The 26,039-nt window shown below is 43.5% G+C and overlaps 1 protein-coding gene across 1 annotated transcript in view; it reads right to left on the reverse strand.

The window, feature by feature from the left end:
* The window catches only part of LOC126196407 (cytochrome P450 4d2-like), a 113,411-nt gene that overhangs the window by 63,404 nt on the left and 23,968 nt on the right, over positions 1–26,039 (reverse strand). The window contains exons 2-3 of the mRNA XM_049934566.1: positions 24,791–24,992; positions 10,206–10,433 (exon numbers count right to left, since the gene is read on the reverse strand). Of these exons, the coding sequence (XP_049790523.1) occupies positions 10,206–10,433; positions 24,791–24,992 (430 nt within the window). The remainder of the gene's footprint in view (positions 1–10,205; positions 10,434–24,790; positions 24,993–26,039) is intronic.

The raw sequence follows: 26,039 nt of genomic DNA on the forward strand, positions 1-26,039 counted from the left end.
TGGGCATTTGCCAACTCCGCATTTGTAAACATTGCACCGACGGTAAAACCACGTTCGTGATTAACACTAACCTGTTGATGCTACGTACTGATGTGCTTGATGCTAGTACTGTAGAGCAATGAGTCACATGTTAACACAAGCACCGAAGTCAACATTACCTTCCTTCAATTGGGGCAACTGGTGGTGAATCGAGGAAATACAGTACATACTGACAAAACTAAAATGAGCTCTAACATGGAAATCAAGCGTTTGCGGACGCATGTCCACATAACATCTTTTCTTTATTTGTGTGTGAGGAATGTTTCCTGAAAGTTTGGCCGTACCTTTTTGTAACACCCTTTAGATTCATATACTACACATAGTAAAGAAATATGGCCATCTGAATGTTTATTAGAGTGTCATTTAAGACTTTGCAGTAAATTAGTCAAGAACTACTCAAAATTTTCGTTAACATTTCCTCTTTACATATTATAATGTGTATTTATATATCATATATATAAAAATACCTAACCTATATCCATCCCAATATTTATTACTACTGTGTATAAATTTGAAGTAAACCATTCAAGAACTAGCAAGATTTTTGCTAACAACATTTCCACCTTACATTCATTACAGAAACACACACACACACACACACATTTAAATATGTAGGGTATGCCCATTTGAATACATAATACTGTGTCATGTAAAAATTAGACACAAATCGGTCAAGATACTTTTCACAATTTTTGCTAGTAATAATTCATCCTTATGAATTACATAAGTTCATATACTTTATATGTATTAAAATTGGTAGCCTATGTCTATGTGAGTGTAGAGTATCATGTAAATATTGTAAGTGCATCAATCAAGCACCTTTCGAGATTTTGTTAAGAATGTTCCTGCTATGTGTATAATTTCTATATTATATACATTTTAAAAGGTATATAGCCTATGACAAACCAAATGTTTATTAGTGGATCCTGCTAACAGCGTTTCTCTATTAAAAATGTTTTCTAGAGCATCGAGTAAAATTTTAGTTTTGCTAACAGTGTAGCTTCTATTTATATTATTTTTGTATTTATACGCCACACATATTAAAAACAATGTCCGTCGCTGTAGCGCAGCGGTAGCGTTGCCGCCTACCACGCAAGGGTGCCTGGGTTCGATCCCCTGGGTGTTGTATGTCCATCATTTTCATCATCATTGACAAGCAAGTCGCCGAAGTGGCGTCAACTAAAAAGACTTGCAATACAGCGGTCGAACCCCGAACGGGATATCCCGGCCAATAAATGCCATTCGGTCGTTTCATTTTCATTAAAAACAGTATGTTTCCTATATCTGTCTTAACATTTATTAGAGTATTTACAAAAATTTTAAGGAACTCCGACATCTTTTCCAGATTGTTGCAAACAACGTCGCATTAATGTTTGTTGGACTATGATTTAAAAATTTAAACTAAATCGATCAAGAAATTTTCTAGACTTTTGCTAACAATGTTACCCCTTTATGTATTATGTATGTTCACATATTATATATATTATAGAAATAAATAGACTGTCTCTGGTTGTTCATGAGAGTATCATGTAATAATTTGAAGTAAATGGGTGAAAAACTTTTGGAGATTTTTAGTAATGACTTTAAACTACGTCGTGTCTGTATCTCGTAGTAATAAGTAATGTAACAAAATTTTCTTTCTGAAAGCAGGTTGGTTTTATTCAGGACTCCAATACACTGTGCTATTCTCCGCTCTTCTGGCTAAAAAACCCTATTTTTGCCTTCATCTCCGCTTAATGCAACGGCTTTACACCACCTTACTGGGAGGGCCTATTTGCCCAAATGGTACCACCCTATCAGTCGACGTATGTACCAAAGTCTGGCGACATCAGTAACCTCCCCGTCATCCACGTACTGCTTTCTGTGTAGTGCATCCTTCATTGGACCAAGCAGATGGAAATCGGAAGGGGGGCGAGATCCGGGCTGATAGATGACGAAGAACAGTACAATGAAGTTTTGTAAGCTCTTCTCGGATGCGCAGACTTATGCGAGGTTTTACGTTGTCACGCATAAGGAGAAGATCGTTTGCGTTTTCGTGGTGACAAACACATTGCAGCCGCGCGGGATTAGCCGGGCGGTCTGTGGTGCTGCAGTCATGGACTGTGCGGCTGATCCCGGCGGAGGTTCGAGCCCTCCCTCGGGCATGGGTGTGTGTGTGTTTGTCCTTAGGATGATTTAGGTTAAGTAGTGTGTAAGTTTAGGGACTTATGACCTTAGCAGTTAAGTCCTATAAGATTTCACACAATTTTTTTCACACACATTGGAGTCGTTTCTTCAGTTTCCCGAGGTAGCATAATACACGTCAGAGTTGATCGATGGACCATGAGGGAGGACATTAAACAGAATAACCCCTTCAGGGTCCCAGAGACCATCGCCATGACTTTACCAACTGCGGGTACGCCTTTGAACTTTCTTCTTCGGAAGAGAGATCGTGTGGCGCCACTCCATGGATTGCCGTTTTGTTTCCGGTTCGAAGTGACGAGCCCCTATTTCATCGCCTGTGACGATGTTCGACAAAAATTGTCTCGATCAGCCTCGTAACGCGCAAGAGATTCCGCACGGCTGGTCCTTCCTTGTTCTTTACGGTCCCCCGTTAGGCGGCGAGAAGCCCAATGATCGTACACCTTTGTGTACCCCAGTTGGTGTGTAAGCACTACCAACTGAGACGTGCAGTTGTCCAGTTAGGTGTTTAGCTATGATAAGTCGTCACCTCGAATGAGAGTGCTTACACGTTCCAACATTGCAGTAGTCACAGATGTGTGCGGTCGACCAGAACGTGGAGGATCGTACAGGTTGGCACGACCTTGCTGCGATGATGGCAGACGCCTCGTCCATCGACTCACAGTGCTGTTTTTCACTGACAAGTCTCCATGGACATTCCGCAAGAGCCTGTCAATATCTGAGACACTCTGGTTTTCCGCCGAAAGAAACTCAATGACAGCTCTCTGCCTCGAACGCATTTCCGTTACAGGCGCCATTTCGGAGACTATGTTTAGCGCCGCCACCATCAACCACCGCCCATTACATGAAACTAAAGGGACTGAGGTGAGAAAATTCCATGACTTCCAGCAACAAACTCCGCATTGTTTTAACGGGAATTGGCAAAGAAAAAAAATGTGTTACATTACTTTTTGAACGCCCCGTGTATTAATTGGTTACTGTATCTGAGATTCTCTATAGCGTCGAGTAAAATGGTCGTCTCTGGTTAACGTTATATCAGTGGAGTAAATAACTACAACAGAACTGATATACTGTGTTGCTGTGCCAACTGCCCCAATATCTTGATACTAATAAAAATGTTCTTAGATACAACCCTCGAGTAAAGAGAAAACAGGCAAATATACTGCTGTTTATTTACATATTTAACTCCATGAAATATGATGTTCAGGGTTTGCAAGCATATGGTGAGGTAACAGCGAGACGTATCACGGTAGCTGACATTGATCTCTTTGTAGTGCTGTTCAAGTAAAGCGTCCTTCAGACGATCGATATTATTGCCCAATATTTCCAGACGCGCAATAATATTGAAGGTTTGTACGTTAGGATGAATGGCTGTGAAACAATACTAAGCTGACCAAAAACTTTTGGAATTTATTGCGCTACGTATAAATATTATTACGTCTGTGCGCTCTACTGACGGTATCCTCAAGTAGTCTTAGTGTTCGCTGCTTGTTGTTGTGCTTCTTTACTAAAATTGGTTCAAAATAAAAAGAAAGATCATTCATATCAGAGCGCATCGAAATATGTAAAACATTTCCAGCGTTATGGGATATTAGAGCAGATTAATATAAAAAACAGAAAATTAAGAACGATTCTTAACAGTTGTTGCTAACTAAATACAGAGTGGTACAACCCTACAGCTACAAGGAAACATTCTTTAATAAAAATAATAGTTGGTGTTTAAGAACAAACTTCAGTTAAGAACTTACTTCGTGGAACTGCAAATCTCATTACAGTGTTTTGTTTATTGATTATAGTCGGCCCATTTCCATCTGTGTGTCAAATGTTGGAACCATCAGTGCAAAAAACGTTCTGATGATAATTTTTTCGATTCAGTCTCAGTTTTCTCAACAAGGTTCCGTGAGTGAATTATTGACGCTTCTTATTTCGATTTTTCATTTACTATCTCTTTTTCTTCTGCTTGCAGCAAAATAGAGCAATTACTGCAGCAGCAGTGTTTTTATTATTGTGCAATAGTATTCTACAGCAATACTGACCACCTAGGGTCCGCTTAAAGAAGGTGGTTGCTAAATGCTTTATGAATACAGAGAGACATAGAATATTTTTCAGCTACGCCAGTGTGTTCTCTATCTCTGTTCTACGCTACATACCAAAGACGTTGGAAACATAAATAGACTCTCCGAGGGCCCTGTAGACCCGGGATATTTTGAACCTTCGGCTGGACGCCATTGTGTTGGGAAGAGTCTAGCGAGTTGAAGTGTATTGTGGCTTATGGGGACACTGATCGAACAATATATACTTATTGGTGCATACGCATAGCATTTGTTAGTCGTACCTGTACTGTCTACACATTCCAATTTAGAAAAGAAAAATGGTAACGAGTTGTGGAACGCTTCATTGCACGAATAAATTTGAGAAAGGAACGAATATAACTTTCCACAGATAGGTGGATATATTTGGATGTTTTGTATTAGGGACTTTCAGCCAGTGCACTGAGATTTTCAGAAGGGATATATCATTGATTTTAATTTTTTTGACTGTAGATGCCATTTTTGACAGTACTGGCGGACATGAGGCTGGACACGTTTCATTTTGTACTGCTGTGAATTAGAACAGTTGGTGAGAACACCACACAGCCAGGTACAGGATTCACCTGCATTCTGCATATGGCACGAAGGGGTATTAATGTGGTGTACTAGATACCGGAATAATCATCTGATGCTAAATACATTTCACTTCAAAAATTTGGAGCATTGAACACCGACGTAAAAAGCTGCATTTAGTTGTAAACAAACAGTTGTGGCAATTTACTTTAACAGTGCCATTTGTTCATAAATTAAACTGCTGCTTATAGTTACGTAGATAAGTGAGACGTAATGTCGGTAAGATAACTCGAAGGAATATGTGTTGTAAGCTAAAACGTGTAACATTACCACCAAAACAGCAGCCGAGGCGCCGTTCAAGCTGTCTGTTGTTCACAATGGACCGTTAACGAGATTGTGGGGCCTTGCTGTACACCGTTGCCTACCATGGTAACTGGCAACACTGGCGTAAGTGCCACATTGGGCCACTTCTTCTGCTTCTGACCGACACACCATAAAAAATTACATGCCTAGAAAACTATCGCTGCCTCTTCCTAACGTAATACTCGTTGTGTTTGCATTATCTCATCCTCAACGCACACTACAATGGTTAAGTAATTTTACCACACCTAAACAAACATAAAATTAAATACCCTACGCGTACCCTGAAGCTTACGCTTCTGCAACACTCGCATCGCCACAGCGCCAGCCTTCTTACATGCACACTGCTCTAGAAACGGAGCACTGAGGTCATCAGTCGCCTAGAACTTAGAACTAATTAAACCTAACTAACCTAAGGACATCACACACATCCATGCCCGAGGTAGGATTCGAACCTGCGACCGAAGCGGTCGCTCGGTTCCAGACTGTAGCGCCTAGAACCGCACGACCACTCCGGCCGGCCACTGGCTGAGTTGCACGTGGATGAGGAAGACAGTAAGCCGTTTTCCATTTAAAGGAACTATCCAAAAATTACATTGAAGTGGTTCAGAGAAACAAGTTAAAACCCATAACTGAAAGTCCACATGGAGATTTGAACTCTGCTCTTCCCGAACACGAGTCCACTGTCAAATAACTGTCCCAGGAGAGGCACACAAAATTTCGCTGCACAAACTTGAGTTTAATCCCGTACAATACGGATTATTTTTTGGGTTAACTAACAAGCCTAGCTAAAGTTTTCTGGTTCCAAAAACTTTGAATAACAATTATTAATGGTGTGAACTCAAGAACATGCCTATTTAGGGGACTACAGATACTAACAACTGCTTCCCAGTATATTTATTCTTGACGAAATTCGTCGATAAAAAAATATCTCTCTTTCACGCCAATAGCTCAGTTCATGGAATCAGTAGGAGAAATAAGAATAATTTTCACAAAGATCTGAAGTCACTTTCTACGGTCATGAAAGGTGTCCATGAGGCAGGAGCGCTCATTTTCAGTAACGCGCAAGCAGCCATACAAAATTCATCTACAAATAAAGTTCAGTTTAAGAGAAGCCTAAGAGATTTAGTGATGGCCAGCTCCTTCTACTCCACTGACAAATTTCTTAGTAGACCCAGCTGATGCATATATGTTACTGATAATGCGAGTATTAGTACAACCTGACTTCTGTGAAACTTCGGTGAAATTGTGCGATCATTCGAAATAACTGTTGTAAAATGATTTTTCTCTTTGATGGTGTATGGCTGCGATAACCCAAGAATTACAATATCCACCTCAGTGTACCAAACATTTGTATGTTTTTGATAAGTTATATATGGCCTTTTAGAGGAAAACACGATTTTTTTACTTATTCCACTTGGTGATGGTGGAAGGTAAATTAATACATTTGTTTTTCTTTTTAATATTTATTGTGTATTCTTTTTTGGGGGGCTATATCCTGGAGGATCTCCACACTATTGATCAACTGAAATGAAAAGTATGTCTAACTACTCTCTGATTTTATCTGAAGTATGTCTATGCTTCTAACTGGGAAGAATACACAAGAACCGATGGATGATTTGCCAATAGCGAATCTGGAGGAAGATAAAACGAACATTATTGAAAAGCGGTAGCTGTAAACGTTCAAAACCCAGGGTAGCGTTTAAATGAATGGCCCTGAAGGAAACATTTGTCACATTCAGCTGTAAAAGGAAATCACATGATCCATCGATATTTTATAACAAACATTTCGAGTGATGGGACGAAACGCGGTTCCTAGTTGAAACCTCTGAGGCAGGGTCGCTCCAAAAGACATATTAAAATATGTTTTCAACAATTTATTACAGAATTCAAACAATCAGGGAGCATCTGGAATGTTTTCCTTAAAGGTTTCTACGATGAAATTCAACTTTCTTTAGATTTTTGACATCGACTAATGTTTTTCGAACACGTTGTAGCTAATCTGAAGCTGTGCCTTGAAATTTTGGTTAGGTACACGTAGCAAAGGTTACGGGAGATGGCTTCTACATAGTACAGATGTTACGTCCTTTAGAAGACTCAACTATATGAGCCTAAGGGGATCGTACCAACCTCCGCATGATTTCTATCGTCTGTTACAACAACAAACGGGAATCAACAGTGTCGCTGAATCTCGAATCCCTGTCCCTGTATATGTCTATTACGCTTTGATGCATCATTAGACTACATTTTACATTAATATTTTGGTAGTGTTAAATATACTCATTTCGTTTGTCGCATCGACAGTTCTAGCCACTGTGGTGAAGACGTTCTAAATTTGTAAATATATCGCCAGTGTGCAAGAATGTTATATGTGTCACCAGCAAGCAACAGTTTCACCAATTATCAGATGAAATAATGATGCGAACATAAGTCGTCACTTTCAGTTGACAGGACGTTCCTTACTTGTTAACGGCGTTTGCTAATAGACTGCGTTATTTGCAAGTTTCTTTTTGTAGCTTGACGTGCATTTTGAGGACTTTGGCAACCTGTGCGTTAGACAAAACAGCCAAGGAATGAAAAATATCGGTAAGACTCTCCGACACTGGAGAATTTCATCTCACTGGTATCAGACTGACAGTCTTCCCCAGTACGGAAACCATGAAACCAAGAGCCGCCTCTCTGCGGCACTTTTAGCTATCCCTGGAAAGATTTGTATTGGGAACTGGGTGAAACCAGAGTCGATCACTTCGAGGAAAGTGACCTCTACATTTGAAAACTTCTACGATAAAAGTCAACTTCGACGATGAGCTTCAAGGCCACTGCAATGAACGTTAGGTATTCCAGGGACTTGTGTTGGATAATTTTCGGACGCATCTAGACGCTAACCCCTGATCCACTAGCGCCACCCTGAAGACATCCACCGCCATTGCTCCTCAATGTATGCCAAGTCGCATCACCAAACACAAATAACTCACCTGCCAAATTCCGAAAATACTAATGTCCCTTATAAATATATAGCAGTACGCTTAGGAGATGAAATATCGAAGAAAGAAATAAGCTTGTCCCCCCTGCACGCTCTTCACATTGTGGAATATTCTGTCCACCAGGGAAACTTCACTTAATACAATTCTTTTCTTGTTGTTCCATGAACCTGAATGTTCAGAGAACGCGGACACTTCTCATTCAGCGATCGATGATATTCTTGTCAGGTCTCCGTTTCTGCACAACTCGAAAAGATTACTGAGCAGGACTCCATGATATGTTATAAATCGGTTAGAGACATGAATATCATTCTTGTTAAATTCTCTGTGTACTGAACCGGATAAAGAAAATGGTTACATCTCATTAAACTATATACTCATTGCCTGACAAAAAAAGTGAAGCATCCAGCAGACTTGGTCGGGTGTCAATGTGACTTCGTACACGTACACGCCATCGGCGGAACCGTAAATGATAAGGCTTCCAATTCTCTGTTACAGACAGAACAGCCACTAGAGTGCATTGCTGTTGTTGCTGCTTTGTGTTGTCGATGTAGAATGGGTGTGAACAGCAGCGACAGATTTTGATTGGTGACTGAAGGTCACGGAGATGCCGCGTAGTCCTGTGTGAAAGGATTACCAGCACCTGACAGTTTGAAAGGGGCCTCATTGGGGGTCTCCACTGGCCGGCTTGTCGAATAGTGCAATATCTAGACTTTTGGGGTATTCCGCGTGTGACAGTGGTCCGGTGTTGAACTGCATGTGAACGTGAGGGCAAGCACACTCGTCTTACCATCACAAGGGAGTATCGACGTATTGTGCACATCGTAACCTCTTCATATGTACGCGTGCAGTCCAACATTCTGTGTCATCTTGCATCAACGGTCAGAGACTAGAACCGGCCGTACTAGGCAATTACAGTTGCATACGTAGGCTGCTGTTAAAACCACAACACAAACGGCTGCGTTTGGGGTGATGCCCCGACGGGGAACCGTGTGCTGCTCGTGGCTGACGCCACATTGTGGTCAGTTATGAATCACTGTTCTGCACCCCGGATGACCATCGTCGGAGAGTAGGTGACCTGGGAAGAGATCCCACTCTTCCATTGCTTTGGAGAGGCACAGTGATGTTACACGTGGCGTCAAGGTGTGGAGAGCCATGGAGTATGACTTCAGGTCACGGCTGATTGTGATTAACGGAACTGTGGCGACACAACGGTTCGTCACGAACATCCAGCGTACTCGTATGTAACCTCGTGCGACGGTATTGTGGTGTCATTTTTCAGCAGGACAATATTCGTCCACACACAGCATGTGTTCTCTATGGACTGTCTTCGTAATGTTGAGGTATGGCCGTTGCCAGCGAACTTCCCAAATCTCTCCTCGACAGAATATATGTGGGTCTAGCTCGGATGTCAACTCTATTCAGCTCCAGTATCCAGGATATCAACGACCAGACAGTCAGCTTGGCTCAGGAGAGGATACAAAGGCTTTATGATACCCTTGCCAAATGAATCAGTGCATGCATCCTGGCCAGGGGTGGTGCAATGTCATACCGATTAGTGGGCTCTTGCTGCCAAGAGATGAATTTGACTCATTTTGTAGTGACTGAAATAGCATCACATACCCTGTCACCCGCCGGCCGCGGTGGTCTAGCGGTTATGGCGCTGCAGTCCGGAACCGCGGGACTGCTACGGTCGCAGGTTCGAATCCTGCCTCGGGCATGGGTGTGTGTGATGTCCTTAGGTTAGTTAGGTTTAAGTAGTTCTAAGTTCTAGGGGACTTATGACCTAAGATGTTGAGTCCCATATTGCTCAGAGCCATTTGAACCATTTTTGAACCCTGTCAACCCGTGAAGTTTAGTTTTTTCCTCCTCTTCTGGCTGTTTCACATTTTTGTCAGGCAGTGTCTGATGCACGGGTGAGATAAATTACTTCATTAGTTGAAATTATTATGCTTCAACCGAAATGAAAGGTCGCACAAGACAGGAAAACAGAGGATGCAGTGGTACTAGTGGGAGACCGATGAGCGGTTCGGGGACTTACCTGCATGATCTCCATGGCGCGGGTCATGGCGCTGACGAAGGCCGCCCTGCGCATCGGACACGGCTCCACGGTGTCCAGCGTGGTGCCGGCGAAGTTGGACAGCCCCAGGTCCAGCGACCCCAGGAACAGCTCCGGGAAGGGCTCCGTCTCGGCGCCCGCCGTCGCGGCCAGCCGTTCGCAGACTCGCACCGCGTTCTGGTTGAACGACGCCATGAAGCTCTTCAGCGCCTGCACAGACACTGCTGTCACCGTCCGTCACAGTCGAAGGCACACACTGATGACCCAAAACATTATGACCACTGCCCACCACGACACTGAATGCCGCCTGATCGTGTTGTGGGCAGGAAATCATGTGAGCGAGAAAAAAAAGGGTGGGGGGGAGGGGGGGAATCATTGCAGCGACGATACGGGACGCAAAATGGGGAAATTCACTGACATAAGTGACTTCGACTAATGGCAGATTGTTATGGCCCGGGGTATCGAACGAGCCCATCAGAAATGGCGAAGCTGGTCGACTGTAGGCGTGTTGCTGTTATTGTCATGTACAGGAGTTTGACAAAAATATGGAACACCGCGAGAAGTGCATGCCTGGAAATAAATGCAGATGCTAGCCAAGCTTGCAGGTAGTGCTGTTTTACAAAGGGCGCTCAAAAAGTTAAGGGCAGTCGCCTCTAATTTTTTTATTTTTTGCAGGAGGAAAATGAAATTTTTTGTGAACATACTTGGAATATTTAGCTATAAGATGGTATGGCACAAATGACTCTGAGCACTATGGAACTTAATTTCTGAGGTCATCAGTCCCCTAGAACTTAGAACTACTTAAACCTAACTAACCTAAGGACATCACACACATCCATGCCCGAGGCAGGATTCGAACCTGCGACCGTAGCGGTCGCGCGGTTCCAGACTGTAGCACCTAGAACCGCTTGTCCACCCCGGCCGGTTATAAGATGGTATATAAAAGTATTTTCTTTTATTTGCAGGTGAGCCATAATGGACCGTGAAGCAGGTGTCAGGTTGGGACAACAATCGGTGGTGGAGTTCCTCTTCAAGACACATCGATTCATAGGAAGTTGCTCCCTGTTTATGGGGAGGACACAGTTTATCGCAGCAGTATCCAGTGGTGGTTGCAGAGGTTTAAAGAAGGTGATTTCCCTCTACTGGACAATCCACGATGGGGTAGATCATCGACGGCAGTGACTGGTGTGAATAAGCAGACCATTGATCAAATAATCCAAAATGACAGATGTGTGACGTCACGACAGCTTGCTGAAATGATTCATTCGTCATTGGGTAGTGCGCTATTACTGGGACAGTCTCTAGGGTACAGGAAAATCTGTGAACGTTGGGTGCCTAGATTATTGACTAGAGAAATGAAAACAATGAGGAAGAATGTGTTGCGAGGGTCTCATGAAGACCTTTAATGAAGTGTTGAAACAGTGTTTTGACGGCGTCATTACCCAGGATGAAACATGGTTGTTTTTGTCCAAATCTGAGAGCAAAATCCAATCCATGGAGTGGGGACATCTGAGTTCCCCTCGGAAGAAGAAACCAAGAATTTCACGAACAGTAGCCCGAAATTTGATAGCCTCCTTCTTCTGGGATCAGTGTGGTGTCATTTTGACTTTTTTGGAATCTGGCTAAACAATTAACCGGGACCGTTACTATTTGTCACTGGACAAGCTACGACGTGCCATCAAGACCCACAGACCACAGCTTCAGGGTCAGCTCATCAGACTACACAGTGACAATGCCACACCCTGTACAGCCCTTATGACGCAGTAGAAAATCAGGAAAATGGGTTGGAAAATTGTTTATCATCCTCCCTACAGTCCGGACTTTGCTCCGGCTGGTTTTTACCTCTTTGGTAGTCTGAAGGCCCACTTGCGCGGCAAAACATTTGGTAGCGAGAAAGACCTTATTTCCTGTGTCAAGCGATGGTGTAAAAGTCAATCCCCAGAATTTTATCAAAGTGCATTTACATCATGGAAAGAACGTTGGGCCAGATGCGTCGCAGCTGATGGAGGCTACATTGAGGAGGCTCAATGTATATAGCTAAATGCTCCAAGTATGTTCACAAAAAGTTTCATTCTCCTCCGGAAAAAAATTAAAAAAAATAGAGACGACTGTGCAAAACTTTTTGTCACAATTGATGGAGGCTACATTGAGGAGTATGTTCACAAAAAGTTTCATTCTCCTCCGGAAAAAAATTAAAAAAATAGAGACGACTCTGCAAAACTTTTTGAACGCCCTTTGTATTTGACCATGAACGACAGTAGTGCATTGTCCTAAACATGTTGCAAGTGTCAGTAGTTGTGATGCAGTATGCCGGAGCTGAGTGAAATCGAGCGTAGTAGATTGTCAGAGCTCGTATGGTGGGTGCTCCCGTAACCAAGGCAGCCGAAGTGTTTGGTGTTTCAAGAGGCTCCGTATCGAAAATTAAAAGCGCATAGAGGAAAAGTGGAGTAACGTCATCCGTTAAGCCACAGTGGTGACGAAAGTGTGGATTGAGTGTTCGTGACAGTCAGTCATTGGAGAGGATTGTGACAAAAAATAAGACAGTGACAGTTGCAAAAGTCACTGCAGAACAGAATGTTACACTCGCGAAGCCTGTCAGCACGAAAATAACAAGTAGGGACCTCCACAAGCTGGGAACTGCAGGGCGAGCTGGAATTACAAAACCACTCATCAGTGATGCAAATGGCCGTAACAGGGAAACATGGTCTCGGAGCCATTGTCGGGTAATGAAAGGAAGTCATTCGGTCGTTCCAAACTTTTTACAGCTTCTGGGCGAGTTTACGTCCCAAGAGTGAAACACCTGACGGAGGTTCAGTGATGATTTGGGCAGATATATCGTGGTATTTCATGGGCCATATGGAATCTCCTCAAGATCGCATTATTGCCAAGGGCTGTGTGTCGTTTTCGACTGATTAGAGCCGGCCGCGGTGGTCTAGCGGTTCTGGCGCTGCAGTCCGGAACCGCGGGACTGCTACGGTCGCAGGTTCGAATCCTGCCTCGGGCATGGGTGTGTGTGTGATGTCCTTAGGTTAGTTAGGTTTAAGTAGTTCTAAGTTCTAGGGGACTTATGACCTAAGATGTTGAGTCCCATAGTGCTCAGAGCCATTTGACTGATTAGATCCGTCCTGTGCCTACATCTACATCTACATGGTTACTCTGCAATTCACACTTAAGTGCCTGGCAGAGGGTTCATCGAATCATTTTCATACTACTTCTCTACCATTCCACTCTCGAATGGCGCGTGGGAAAAAGGAGCACCTACATCTTTCCGTTCGAGCTCGAATTTCTCTTGTTTTATTGTGATGATCATTCCTCCATACGTAGGTGGGTGTCAACAAAATATTTTCGCATTCGGAAGAGAAAGTTCGTGATTGAAATTTCGTCAATAGATCTATCCGCAAAGAAAACCGCCTTTGTTTCAGTGACTGCCACCCCAACTCATTTATCATATCAGTGACACTCTCACCCACACTGCGCGATAACACGAAACGAGCTGCCCTTCCTTACACTTATTCGATGTCCTCCGTCAGTCCTACCAGGCAAGGATCCCATACTGCGCAGCAATATTCCAGCAGAGGACGGACAAGTGTAATGTAGGCTGTCTCTTTAGTGGGTTTGTCGCATCTTCTAAGTGTTCTGCCAACAAAGCGCAGTCTTTGTTTCGCCTTCCCCACAGTATTATCTATGTGATCTTTCCAATTTAAGTTGCTCTTAATTGTAATTCCTAGGTATTTAGTCGAATTGACAATCCTTAGATTTGTGTGATTTATCGTATACCCAAAATTTATCGGATTTCTTTTAGTATCCTTGTGGATGACCTCGCACTTTTCTTTGTTTAGTGCCAATTGCCACTTTTCGCACCATACAGAAATTCTCTCTAGATCATTTTGTAATTGGAATTGATCGGCTCTGGCTCTGAGCACTATGGGACTCAACGTCTGAGGTCATCAGTCCTCTATAACTTAGAACTACTTAAAGCTAACTAACCTAAGGGCATCACACACATCCATGCCCGAGGCAGGATTCGAACCTGCGACCGTAGCAGTCGCGCGGTTCCAGACTGAAGCGCCTAGAACCGCTCGGCCACACCTGCCGGCGGAATTGATCGTCTGATGATTTTACTAGACGGTAAATTACAGCGTCATCTGCAAACAATCTAAGGGGGCTGCTCAGATTATCACCTAGATCATTTATGTAAATCAGGAACAGCAGAGGGCCTATGACACTACCTTGCGGAACGCCAGATATAACTTCTGTTCTACTCGATGATTAACCGTCTATCACTACGAACTGTGACCTCTCTGAGAGGAAATCACGAATCCAGCCACACAACTGAGACCATACTCCATATGCATGCAATTTGATTAATAGTCGCTTGTGAGGAACGGTATCAAAAGCCTTCTGGAAATCTAGGAATATGGTATCGATCTGAGATCCCTTGTCGACAGCACTCATTACTTCATGGGAGCCGGCCGGAGTGGCCAGCGGTTCTAGGCGCTGCAGTCTGGAGCCGAGCGACCGCTACGGTCGCAGGTTCGAATCCTGCTTCGGGCTTGGATGTGTGTGATGTCCTTAGGTTAGTTAGGTTTAATTAGTTCTAAGTTCTAGGCGACTGATGACCTCAGAAGTTAAGTCGCATAGTGCTCAGAGCCAGTTGAACCAACCACTTCATGGGAACAAAGAGTTAGCTGTGTTGCGCAAGAATGATATTTTCTGAATTCGTGTTGGTTATGTATCAACAAGTCATTTTCTTCAAGGTGATTCATAATGTTCGAGTACAGCATATGCTCCAAAATCCTACTGCAAATTGATGTCAGTGATACGGGTCTGTAATTCAATGGATTACTCCTATTTCCTTTCTTGAATATTGGTGTGACCTGTGCTACTTTCCAGTCTTTAGGAACAGACCTTTCGTCAAGTGAGCGGTTGTATACCATTGCTAAGAAAGGCGCTATTGTGTCTGCATACTCTGAAAGGAACCTGATTGGTATACCATCTGGACCGGAAGGTTTGCGTTGTGCACGCGACGTCCTTAGCGCTCGCTTAACGGTAGTATCTGCCTTGAGCATATCTCTGCGCCGTTGCTGGGAAACTGGGGCGCATGAGCAGCGGCAAGCAGAGAAAAATGACTTACTGGCAGCAGTGTGGGGAGTTGGAGGTTCTGTTTTACCTAGGACGTTTGAGCGCTCTGTTGGACTGAACATAGTCGGAAGGCCTAGCCTGTTGAATGCTGCTGGCGCCATCACGGCTGTTGGAGTTGAACTGTCAGCTACTCCATCACTGAAGGAAGTGACCTTTGTGACCCACTGCGTCCTGGTTCCTTTCGGATACAGCTGCTGTTTGTGGTCATTCCTCCTGTATTCTGTTGCGAGCGAAGGCGCTTGGTTGTACTTATCTACCATACTGTGTTTAGCCGATTTTCTGGACAGATATTCGCGACTTGTGGAAAACGTGGATTGTAATTTGGATTTTGATTCCTGCTTACCGTATTAGTGGGAAGCATGGTTAGTTATTGTGTACACAAGCCCACACTTATTGTTAAAAATTTTCTGTAAGCTACTTGTCTGGTATATTGCCTATTCAGTGGTTGCCAGCCTTCTTTTATTTATTAATGTTTTGTATTTTATTAGAACAGTGTTTAATTTTGCTTATGGATGTGTGTTACAGGACAGATAAGACATAATTTAATGCCTTGTTTATTGAATACAAGAGCTAATCCAGAAACGGAGCCTCACTGTAGGTCTTAGTTGATCTTGTGGCTTTGATTGGATTATTTTTGGTAATGTAAATTTCTCGTACATCTGTGGAAAAGGTATCTATTTAGTAAGATAGCTGTCCAGCTGATCCTAGTACATCCACGTTACTTGTTATTGGCTGTTTGCCGAATTAGCCACCTCTGCAGCAACATATTGTGATTTGCTTCCCTGTAACCTTCTGAGATTAAGTTTTGCCTTATTTTGGCGTTCTTTGTTTCAGCTGCATATGATACCGGCCAAGGTTGCTTTACACTTATAATTACTCCCAGTTTTCGTATGGGTTACAACGGCTGATTTCTTCTAAATCCTGCGTAAGTAAATTTAAGCAATACCGTCTAGAGGCGGCTTTTAGTATAAGTTTGCTTTGGCCTTTTGTGGTACCATGTATGTTCTAGGCAGCTTGTCATGAAGATGTCACGAAGTTCACAACTTGTATCTGGGGTTTTTGATCGGTCATTGCACCGTAACGCTCACTGTGTTTTTCCGTCGGAGGTTCGAGTCCTCCCTCGGGCACGGGTGTTGTCCTTAGTTTAAGTTAGATTAAGTAGTGTGTAAGCTTAGAGACCGATGACCTCAGCAGTTTGGTCCCATAAGACTTACCACAAATTTCCAAAATTTTTCGGTTTTTATAAGCTTGACAGCCTGCCTACCCGAAGAGGTGCACTTAGACGTATGTTTTAAAGACGCTTAAAATAATTACTACAACGCATCTTGTTTTCTTAACCTTGTCCTCTCCCTGCCTTAAATGTTGTTAAAGTTTTTTTGAATAGTGAAATTTTCATCACTTAAGATTGGTCAGTGTTGCCTTAAGCTGGTCTTTACGGGTGAGTTACATTGTTCCTTAATGAAATTTGTATGTAAAATTTAACTTCTTAAAAGGGCTTTGTCATGGTAGACATTTGTCGTTGGGCCTTAAGTCGTTCGTGCGGTTGCCAAGTATAGTTATTGTTAACAAACGACGCCTTATGGCAATTAACAAGTCTTGCCCCAACTGCTCAATACTTTAAATTATTCTAATAAGAAAAGGAAGGAGATTTTATTGTGGGCCCGCCAATGTGCGGTGATCTTTGTATATTTTAAAATATCACTTTGCACCTAAGCATTTTAATAATCGAATTTACCGATTTGGTGAGCCTTGGGTTTAATTGCCTTATTTAGTAAGCATCAGTGCTCCCACTAATAAATTGTGTACTTTACTAATTGTAAAATGTTGAGTTTTTTTTATGACAAATTACTTTTTAATTATATGCAGTTTTGTTAACTCAGCACCTTACCAGTTCCCAACCTGCTCCCTACTGCCTCACATCCCATGGTACGATGTCTATTACCCAATGGGCAGGGCCGCTGTTCACACAGCTCGCATCGTCCAATGTTGCTCTTGCGAGCACGAGGACGGCTTGTCACATCGCTGGCTACCACAGTCAGGAGATGTCAATATTATTGAGTCTTTGTGGTACACTTTGCAGAGAACGGCGCGTGACTGCAGTCCACCTCCATCATCGTTGTCTGAACTTTCCACTATTTTACAGAACGAATGATATAAGATTCGCTTAGTAACCATGGGCAATCAGTATTTATCCCGAGTCGACTGGGAGCTATTTCGGATGCCAACGGTTTATCTACGCCATAGTAGACATTGTAACGTATAGTGTTTTTCGTGTTTCCATATTTTTGCCCACACGCTATGTGAATAGTGGTTTAAGGGCTGTGAAACCACGAGTAGGCGACAAGTTGTTGGACGCTCCTACCTCCTCGCAGAACGTGGAGGCTGGAGTCGTGTCCGTTCTGTTAAGCAGGGAAGGCGGCATTCTGTAGCAGACCTGGCGACACACCAAAAATATGGCGCAGGCACGAGTGTTTCAGAGCACGCCGTTCAACATCGGCCTCTGCAGAAGAAGACCACTACTTGTCCCCATGTTGATCCAACAACATCGTCAATGATGACTACAGTGAGCACAGGAGATTTGGCGTTGTATCAGTGGAAGCGTGTCACCTGGTCGGATAAAGCACGTTTATTGTTACGCCAGATAGTTGGTGGCGCAGTTTAAGCACACTGGACTTATTTTCGGAGGACGACGGTTCAAACCTGCATCCGCCCATCCTGATTTAGGTTTTTTGTTATTTCCCTAAATCACTTCCAGCAAGTTCCTTCCTCACTCTTTCCTAATCTGATGGGACGGGTGACCTCGCTGCTTGGTTCCCTCCCCCAAATCAACCAACCAGATACATGGTCATGTTCGGATACACCGTCATCCAGGAGAACAACTGCTGGTAACATGCGTCACCCCACGGATGCAGGCTATGGCGGATATTCACCTGGGTCCCCGCGACATCTTGGTAGTAATCGAAGACATCATGGTAGCTTTGGACTACGCCTTCATTACTGGGGACCACGTGCATCTCTTCTAGTGTATCTCCCCTGTCGGCGACAGCATGTTCCAGCAGGGTAACTGTGTGTCAAAAGGCCTGAATCTTTTAACAGCGGTTTCAAGAACATGACAGTGAACTCCGCATCGCTATGAATATTTAATCATACAACCACCAGTATTAGGCACGTAATCCACAACAATTCGTTTCGTAATCAAGCTCATTCATCTGGCTAAATTAATCCTTCAAAAGTGTACATCCAAAGTACTCAGGGTCAAAATACATAAACAAATAACATTATTTGGGTATGAAGTCCTCGTCTTACTTTAAAAATGGCAACATCAGACTCTGTGCCGTTAATTCATACTGCCGCACATTCTCCAAAGCGTTGTCTCCGTAAGGCGGTAAACATCGGTCGCATCAGCTTACTCTCAGTGCACCACTAGTTCGTAAATATGTGTATGGCTTTGACAGACTGCTCTGGGCCATCAGCACTGAGCTATCAGCAAATCCGCTAAATTCCAGAGATGTTGCAAAAGGAGTCGGGGGGCGAGAGACACCACACTAATGGTTATCTGTGCCAGATCGTTCACATTTGTCGTACTGACACCAATCTTAACAAAGATCTAAAAAACCATCGGAGAAGGCATTACCAAGGTCCATGACCGAAACCGGTAGAGATATAGATTTTTAAAATACTCAGCTGATGATATTTCTACAGGTGCAATCTTTTCATTTTCAAGGCAAAACTGAAGCAAGTAAGCGATGTGCAAAGGAATTTCAAATGACAGTGTATGCATCTAATCGAAATATCGGCTATTGTCGATGACGTCACCTTACTGCCTTGTCCCCAGACATAGTACAACACCTATGCTCATGACGCAGAATGATATGATAATTAACAAAATGCTGTAAATAGTGTTCACGGGTTTGCCGCCGGATGGTAATGTGCAGATTCCACAATATTTCCTCGGAGTAAGTGTCCGACATCTTCTGGTGGTTGAACTTTGCTAGTGGCTACGTACAACTGACAGCATCCGCGTGTCGACACGCCGAATATAGAACAAAAGCGCAAATAATGCGCAGTTGCGGATATCACGCATGCGCAATGATTTGCAGATAGATGGTGCCACATTTAAACGCCCTCTGCCGAAAATCGCAGAGCAATCATTGCGCATGCTTGATTTACGCGCCTGCGCATTCTTCGCGCGTATGTTCTACACTGAAGAGTCAAGGACTGGTACATTTGCCTAATATCGTGTAGGGCCCACGCGAGCACGCAGAAGTGCCATAACACGACGTGGCATGGACTCGACTAATGTCTGAAATAGTGCTGGAGGGAATTGACACTATGAATCCTACAGGGCTCTCCATAAATCCGTAAGAGTACGAGGGGTGGAGATCTCTTCTGAGCAGCACGTTGCAAGGCATCTCAGATACGCTCAATAATATTCATGTCTAGGAAGTTTGATGACCAACGGAAGTGTTTAAACTCAGAAGAGTGTTTCTGGAGCCACTCTCTGGCAATTCTGGACGTGTGGGGTGTCGCATTGTCCTGCTGGAATTGCCCATGGATGGCGGAATGTACAATACACACGAATGAATCCAGGTGATCACACAGGACGCTTACGTACGTGTCACCTGTCAGAATCGTATCTAGACGTATCAGGGGCCCCATATCAATCCAACTGCACACGCTCAACATCATTACAGAGCCTCCACCAGCTTGAACAAGTCCCCTGCTGACATGCAGGGTCCATGGATTCGTGAGGTTGTCTCCATACCCCTACACGTCCATCCGCTCGATACAATTTGAAACGAGACTTGTCCGACCAGGCAACATGTTTCCAGTCATCAATAGTCCAATGTCGGTGTTGACAGGCCCAGGCGAGGCGTAAAGCTTTGTGTCATGCAGTCATCAAAGTTACACGAGTGGGCCTTCGGCTCCGAAAGCCCATATTGATAATGTTTCCGTGAATGGTTCGCACGCTGACACATGTTGATATCCCAGCATTGAAATCTGCAGCAGTTTGCGAAAGGGTTGCACTTCTGTCACGCTGAACGATTCTCTTCAGTAGTCGTCGGTCCCGTTCTTGCAGGATCTTTTTCCAGCCGTGACGATGTCGGAGAATTGATGTTTTACTGGATTCCTCATATTCACGGTACACTCGTGAAATGGTCGTACGGGAAAATACCCACTTCATCGCTACCTCGGAGATGCTGTGTCGCATCCCTCGTGCGCCGATATCACCACGTGCAAATTCACTTAAATCTTAATAACGTCCACTGTAGCAGCAGTAACCGATCTAACAACTGCGACAGACACTTGCTGTCTTATATAGGCGTTGCCGACCGCGGCGCCCTATTCTGCCTGTTTACATATTGTAAGTAGGTTGTTTAGGTTTTTATGTTGGTAACGCCACGTAGCGCTCTGTATGAAAATCACTGACTGTGCTGTGTGCAATCAGTGGCTGATTGGCATTGTTGGAATATTTGCTATTGTAGTGTTGGGCAGTTGGATGTGAACAGCGCGTAGCGTTGTGCAGTTGGAGGTGAGCTGCCAGCAGTGGTGGATGTGGGAAGAAAGATGGCAGAGTTTTGAGAGCGGATGATTTGGACGTGTGTCCGTCAGAAAAATGAAATTCGTAAGACTGGATGTCATGAACTGATATACATATTATGACTTTTGAACACTATTAAGGTAAATACATTGTTTGTTCTATATCAAAATATTTCATTTGCTAACTATGCCTATCAGTAGTTAGTGCGTTCAGTAGTTAGAATCTTTTATTTAGATGGCAGTATTTGCGCTTGCTGTATTGCAGTAGTTCGAGTAACGAAGATTTTTGTGAGGTAAGTGATTTATGAAAGGTATAGGTTATTGTTAGTCAGGGCCATTCTTTTGTAGAGATTATTGAAAGTCAGACTGCGTTGCACTAAAAAATATTGTGTCAGTTTAGTGGTGATCAGAATAAGTAAAGAGATAAATGTCTGAGTACATTCTGTTCTGCTCACCTGTTTGAAAATCAAATAACGTAAGAGGTTTATCAGCACGTTAATTCATTAATTTTTCTAAGGGGAGGTTTCATATAGCGACCCTGCCAGGATACGAACCTGAAATTCCGTGTACATTATCTTTTACTGCTTAGACTTTGAAAAAAGAACTGCAATTACTACTGTGATGAATGTCAGGACTGTCTTTATGGAGTGTGAGAAAATCTTTTTTTTTACCAACAGTGTATCAATAAGTGTGTGAATTTGATATCTTTGTTATTGTAATTATGAAAAAAAATTTCAAATCTGTATTGGCCACTGCCCAAAACAATTTGTAAAATTTTTGTGTGGAGCATGGGGGCTATGTAAGTAGGCTGTTTAGGTTTTTATGTTGGTAATGCCACATAGCGCTCTGTATGAAAATCAGTGACTGTGCTGTGTGCAATCTGTGGCTGGTTGGCATTGTTGGAATATTTGCTATCGTAGTGTTGGGCAGTTGGGTGTGAACAGCACGTAACGTTGTGCAGTTGGAGGTGAGCCGCCAGCAGTGGTGGATGTGGGGAGAGAGATGGCGGAGTTTGAGAGCGGATGATCTGGACGTGTGTCCATCAGAGACAGAGAGATGGCATAGTTTTGAGAGCGGACGATCTGGACGTGTGTCCGTCAGAAAAACGAAATTTGTAAGATTGGATGTCATGAACTGATATACATATTATGACTTTTGAACACTATTAAGGTAAATACATTGTTTGTTCTCTATCAAAATCTTTCATTCGCTAACTATGCCTATCAGTAGTTAGTGCCTTCAGTAGTTTGAATCTTTTATTTAGCTGGCAGTATTGGTGCTCGCTGTATTGTAGTAGTTCGAGTAACGAAGATTTTTGTGAAGTAAGTGGTTTATGAAAGGTATAGGTTATTGTTAGTCAGGGCCATTCTTTTGTAGAGATTATTGAAAGTCAGATTGCGTTGCGCTAAAAAATATTGTGTGCCAGTTTAATGCCGATCAGAATAAGTAAAGAGAAATGTGTGCGTACGTTCAGTTCTGCTCACCTATTTGAAAATCAAATAACGTAAGAGGTTTATCAGCACAGTAATCCATTAATTTTTCAAAGGGGAGGTTTCAATATCTCTGTATTTGAATACACATACCTACGTCAGTTTCTTTTGCGCTTCGGTGTACATAAGGGGCGTCGACGTGCAGATACCGTCAGTCTTACCTAGCCACCAGCAAAGTTCAACCACATGAAGTAGTCGGACAGTTGCTCCGAGGAACTATTGTGAAATTTGCACGTCATCCGGCGGCAAACCCGTGAACACTGTTTACAACAAAGCCGATGGGAAAGCTTGAAGAGTAACAAAATGCTGTTTCACCGGTTGACATAATAGGTATGGAAGTAGGACTGCTGCCTCCTGGGAAAGGTCTGAATGTAAGGACGAAATGCAAGCAAACTGCTGCAATTGTATAGGAGAGGCATATCTATGAGTATCATCAACCAGTACGCCCTAACGCCGCGCATAAAACAGTTGTTTGGTGAAGAGAAAGGAAATATTACGGCCTACAAGAACTTGGCCCTTCTTGCTCTGAAACGTTCCTTTCGTCTGCCCACTGAGTTACCGTGGCGTCATGCGTAGCCGCAATGGCGGTCGGTGGCAGAATCAGTACACTCTTGCTCTGAATACCGGAAGATATTCTGAATTTTTCTTGCGTTAATGAATAGCAGTCAGCATGGGTGCATGAATCACGCATCTGCTGCAGATTTCCACGCGCAGCAACGATCGTGGAACGGTCGTTGAAGAGACGCCGTTGGTAGCCCCTTAGTTCACCTGGGCCGTCAGTAGCTCAACAGTTGCACGTCTATTCGTTCGTTCACATCTCTGCAGCCGCCGTTCCCCCCATGTCGTCTATCGGCCCAGGTAAATCAAGGTTGCCTAGGCGCCGGTTTTGGATAGTGTCATTTTGCCGCGGGCTGCATACTTCAGCCACGGCGGCACAGGAACAGATTAAAAACTTACCCGTTTCGAAAATTCTTCCGGGCTTAGCCCGAACATCAATGATTATGGCCTTTCAGATGTCATATAAATCGCTCCGTTTCCGCATCACGACAACGACAGCATTGTGAGCTCCACATGTGTGAGACTTCTTTATTGATACTCGTGAGGTGGCGGATAGGTTTGAGTATAGCTGTATACAATGTTGATGATATCCTGTATATTAGCTGTATTACTCCATTGGCGTTGGTTTTCCCTATCAACGAACAATTCGTGTCCTACTCATTTTAATGCAAATAACACTAGTCAACAGCCACTTTGCATGTGGGATATGATACATCAACTAGTATGTATTTTTGTGTGTAGAATTCGAATATACCTTTCAAAATGTTCTAGCACGTACCATTTTTGAGTTTTTAAAGGTTTTTTTTATTTTTCTTATTCAGTATTTCGCTTTTTGCTGTTCTTCTGTTTTGATGTTTCATTGTTTGTTTTTGATTTGCAAAAAATGGCTCTAAGCACTATGGGACGTAACATCTGAGGTCATCAGTCCCCTAAACTTAGAGGTACTTAAACCTAACTAACCTAATGGCATCATACACATCCATGCCCGAGGCAGGATTCGAACCTGCGACCGTAGCAGCAGCGCGGTTCCGAACTGAAGCGCCTAGAACCACTCGGTCACAGATGCCAGCAGAGGAAAGTGTGTGTGCTTTTTCTCGTCCAGTTGTGTTGATGTTTCCGAAGCTTCCCAATAGACGAATTTGCTTTTGTACATAGTTACTTGCTTGCTCTTAGCTTGTTTCTCGGGTTGCTGTTATGGCATTATCTGTAAGTTGTTGACAGTTCTCGGTGTTCACGTTCTGGATCACTCTGTTTGTCCCTTCGGATATATTCATAATTTTTCCACTGACTAGTCGGTCCTTTCTGCTACTCACTGTTTCCTCGGAAACAGAATTGTGACCCTCCCACATCTGGGTAGTACGATATGAAACAGCTATTTACACCCAGGTGTTGTCCTCAGTTACAGGGTAGCAATCAGCAAAACTCCTCTCGGTCGATTTTTGACACAGCTCTGTTATTATAATACTGATTTTTTAGTCTAAGTTTCTTAAACCCATTCTCGGGATAATATGTTGACACGTTTTGAGTTAAACAAATATTTTGTCTGTGATGCCTGATGTTAATTGCGTTTCATAAATGTTGTGAAACATAGTGCACGTAATCATACCTGTGCTAAAATTCCCCTACCACTCCGCAAAAGCAGAAAAGCCAAAATGTTCATCTCTTGTAAGCTGACCCATTCCAGATCATCACAACGTGTCGTGTACTTGATGTATCCAAGGGAGTACCCCACCCTCGGGGGCATGGGTGTGTGCTTAGCATTAGTTAGCTCAAATAGTGGGTAAGTCTAGGAAATGATGACCTCAGCTGTTTGGTCCCACGCACACAAGTGGGTACCTCGGTCCGGAAGGCGGGCATGACGGCTCGACGGTGCTGCCGCCACTGGCGGCCGCCGGTAGTGAGCAGGCCGTCGCCCACGAAGGCAGTCACCGCGTTCACGAAGAAGTTGTCGCGGTGCGTCAGCGACTTCGCCATCAGCACGCGCTGCACGTCCTCCGGTTCCGTCGCGAAGATCAGCAGCTTCGGACCCACGTACACCCTGTGGGGAGGATCACGAGACTTACGTATGCAACGGTACAATCACAACCAAAATATGAGACCAGTTATTTCTACACGGTTGGTGCAACTACGTTCACTTACTAGTCGTACATCGACACTAATGAAAGGAAACTGCTCTTATTGCTGAGAAACTGTTTGCCGTTGCATATTAGCGATTGTTTTCCGAGCTTGAACTGTTCCCTTCTTTTGTGATAAGCTTCATGAAGATTGATCAACAAAGTTTCAATGGACTCGCAGTTTACGACAGACGTGTTCCTGCACACCGACAGAAGACAAAACTGGCCGCACTCTTGAATGACCTCGCAGAAAATTACGTGTAGAAATTCAGTGGAAGCAATGAAAGCAGACATGTATTGACTCTGAAGATACAACAGGTGAATGGAATCCGAAGAACGTTTGTTACTACTGTGCCACGCAATGAATTTAGTGTACAGACGTCGATGTTAAAAATTACCTTACGAATAAGACCTACACTTGATTCCATGCTGAAAATGTAAACTCTAAGGAAGTTAAACGGTGACTTGTGGTATCAGACACCTCATTTCAGTTACTACAGTCTACAAATAACTCGACATCGCATTGCTTATTTACTCAGACTTCTCCTAAATTTGTTTCACAAAGCTTTGACGACCTTAATGTCAAGTCCATGCCTCGAAAGACTGAAAAGGTCATTGTGACTCAAGCCTGTGTAATACCAAAATTTATTAGTTTGTGCAGACACGTCTAGCTATTGCAGGACTTCGGGTGGCTAGCACCACTCAAGTTCTGTAGTAGGATACCCTTAGCATCTACATCTACATCTACATCTACATTTATACTCCGCAAGCCACCCAGTTGTGTGTGGCGGAGGACACTTTACATGCCAGTCATTACCTCTCTTACCTGTTCAAGTCGCGTATGGTTCGCGGGAAGAACGACTGCCGGAAAGCCTCCGTGCGCGCTCGAATCTCTCTAATTTTACATTCGTGATCTCCTCTGGAGGTATAAGTAGGGGGAAGCAATATATTCGATACCTCATCCAGAAACG

Source organism: Schistocerca nitens, chromosome 1, assembly GCF_023898315.1.
Source record: "Schistocerca nitens isolate TAMUIC-IGC-003100 chromosome 1, iqSchNite1.1, whole genome shotgun sequence".
In the NCBI taxonomy this organism is placed as follows: Eukaryota; Metazoa; Arthropoda; class Insecta; order Orthoptera; family Acrididae; genus Schistocerca; species Schistocerca nitens.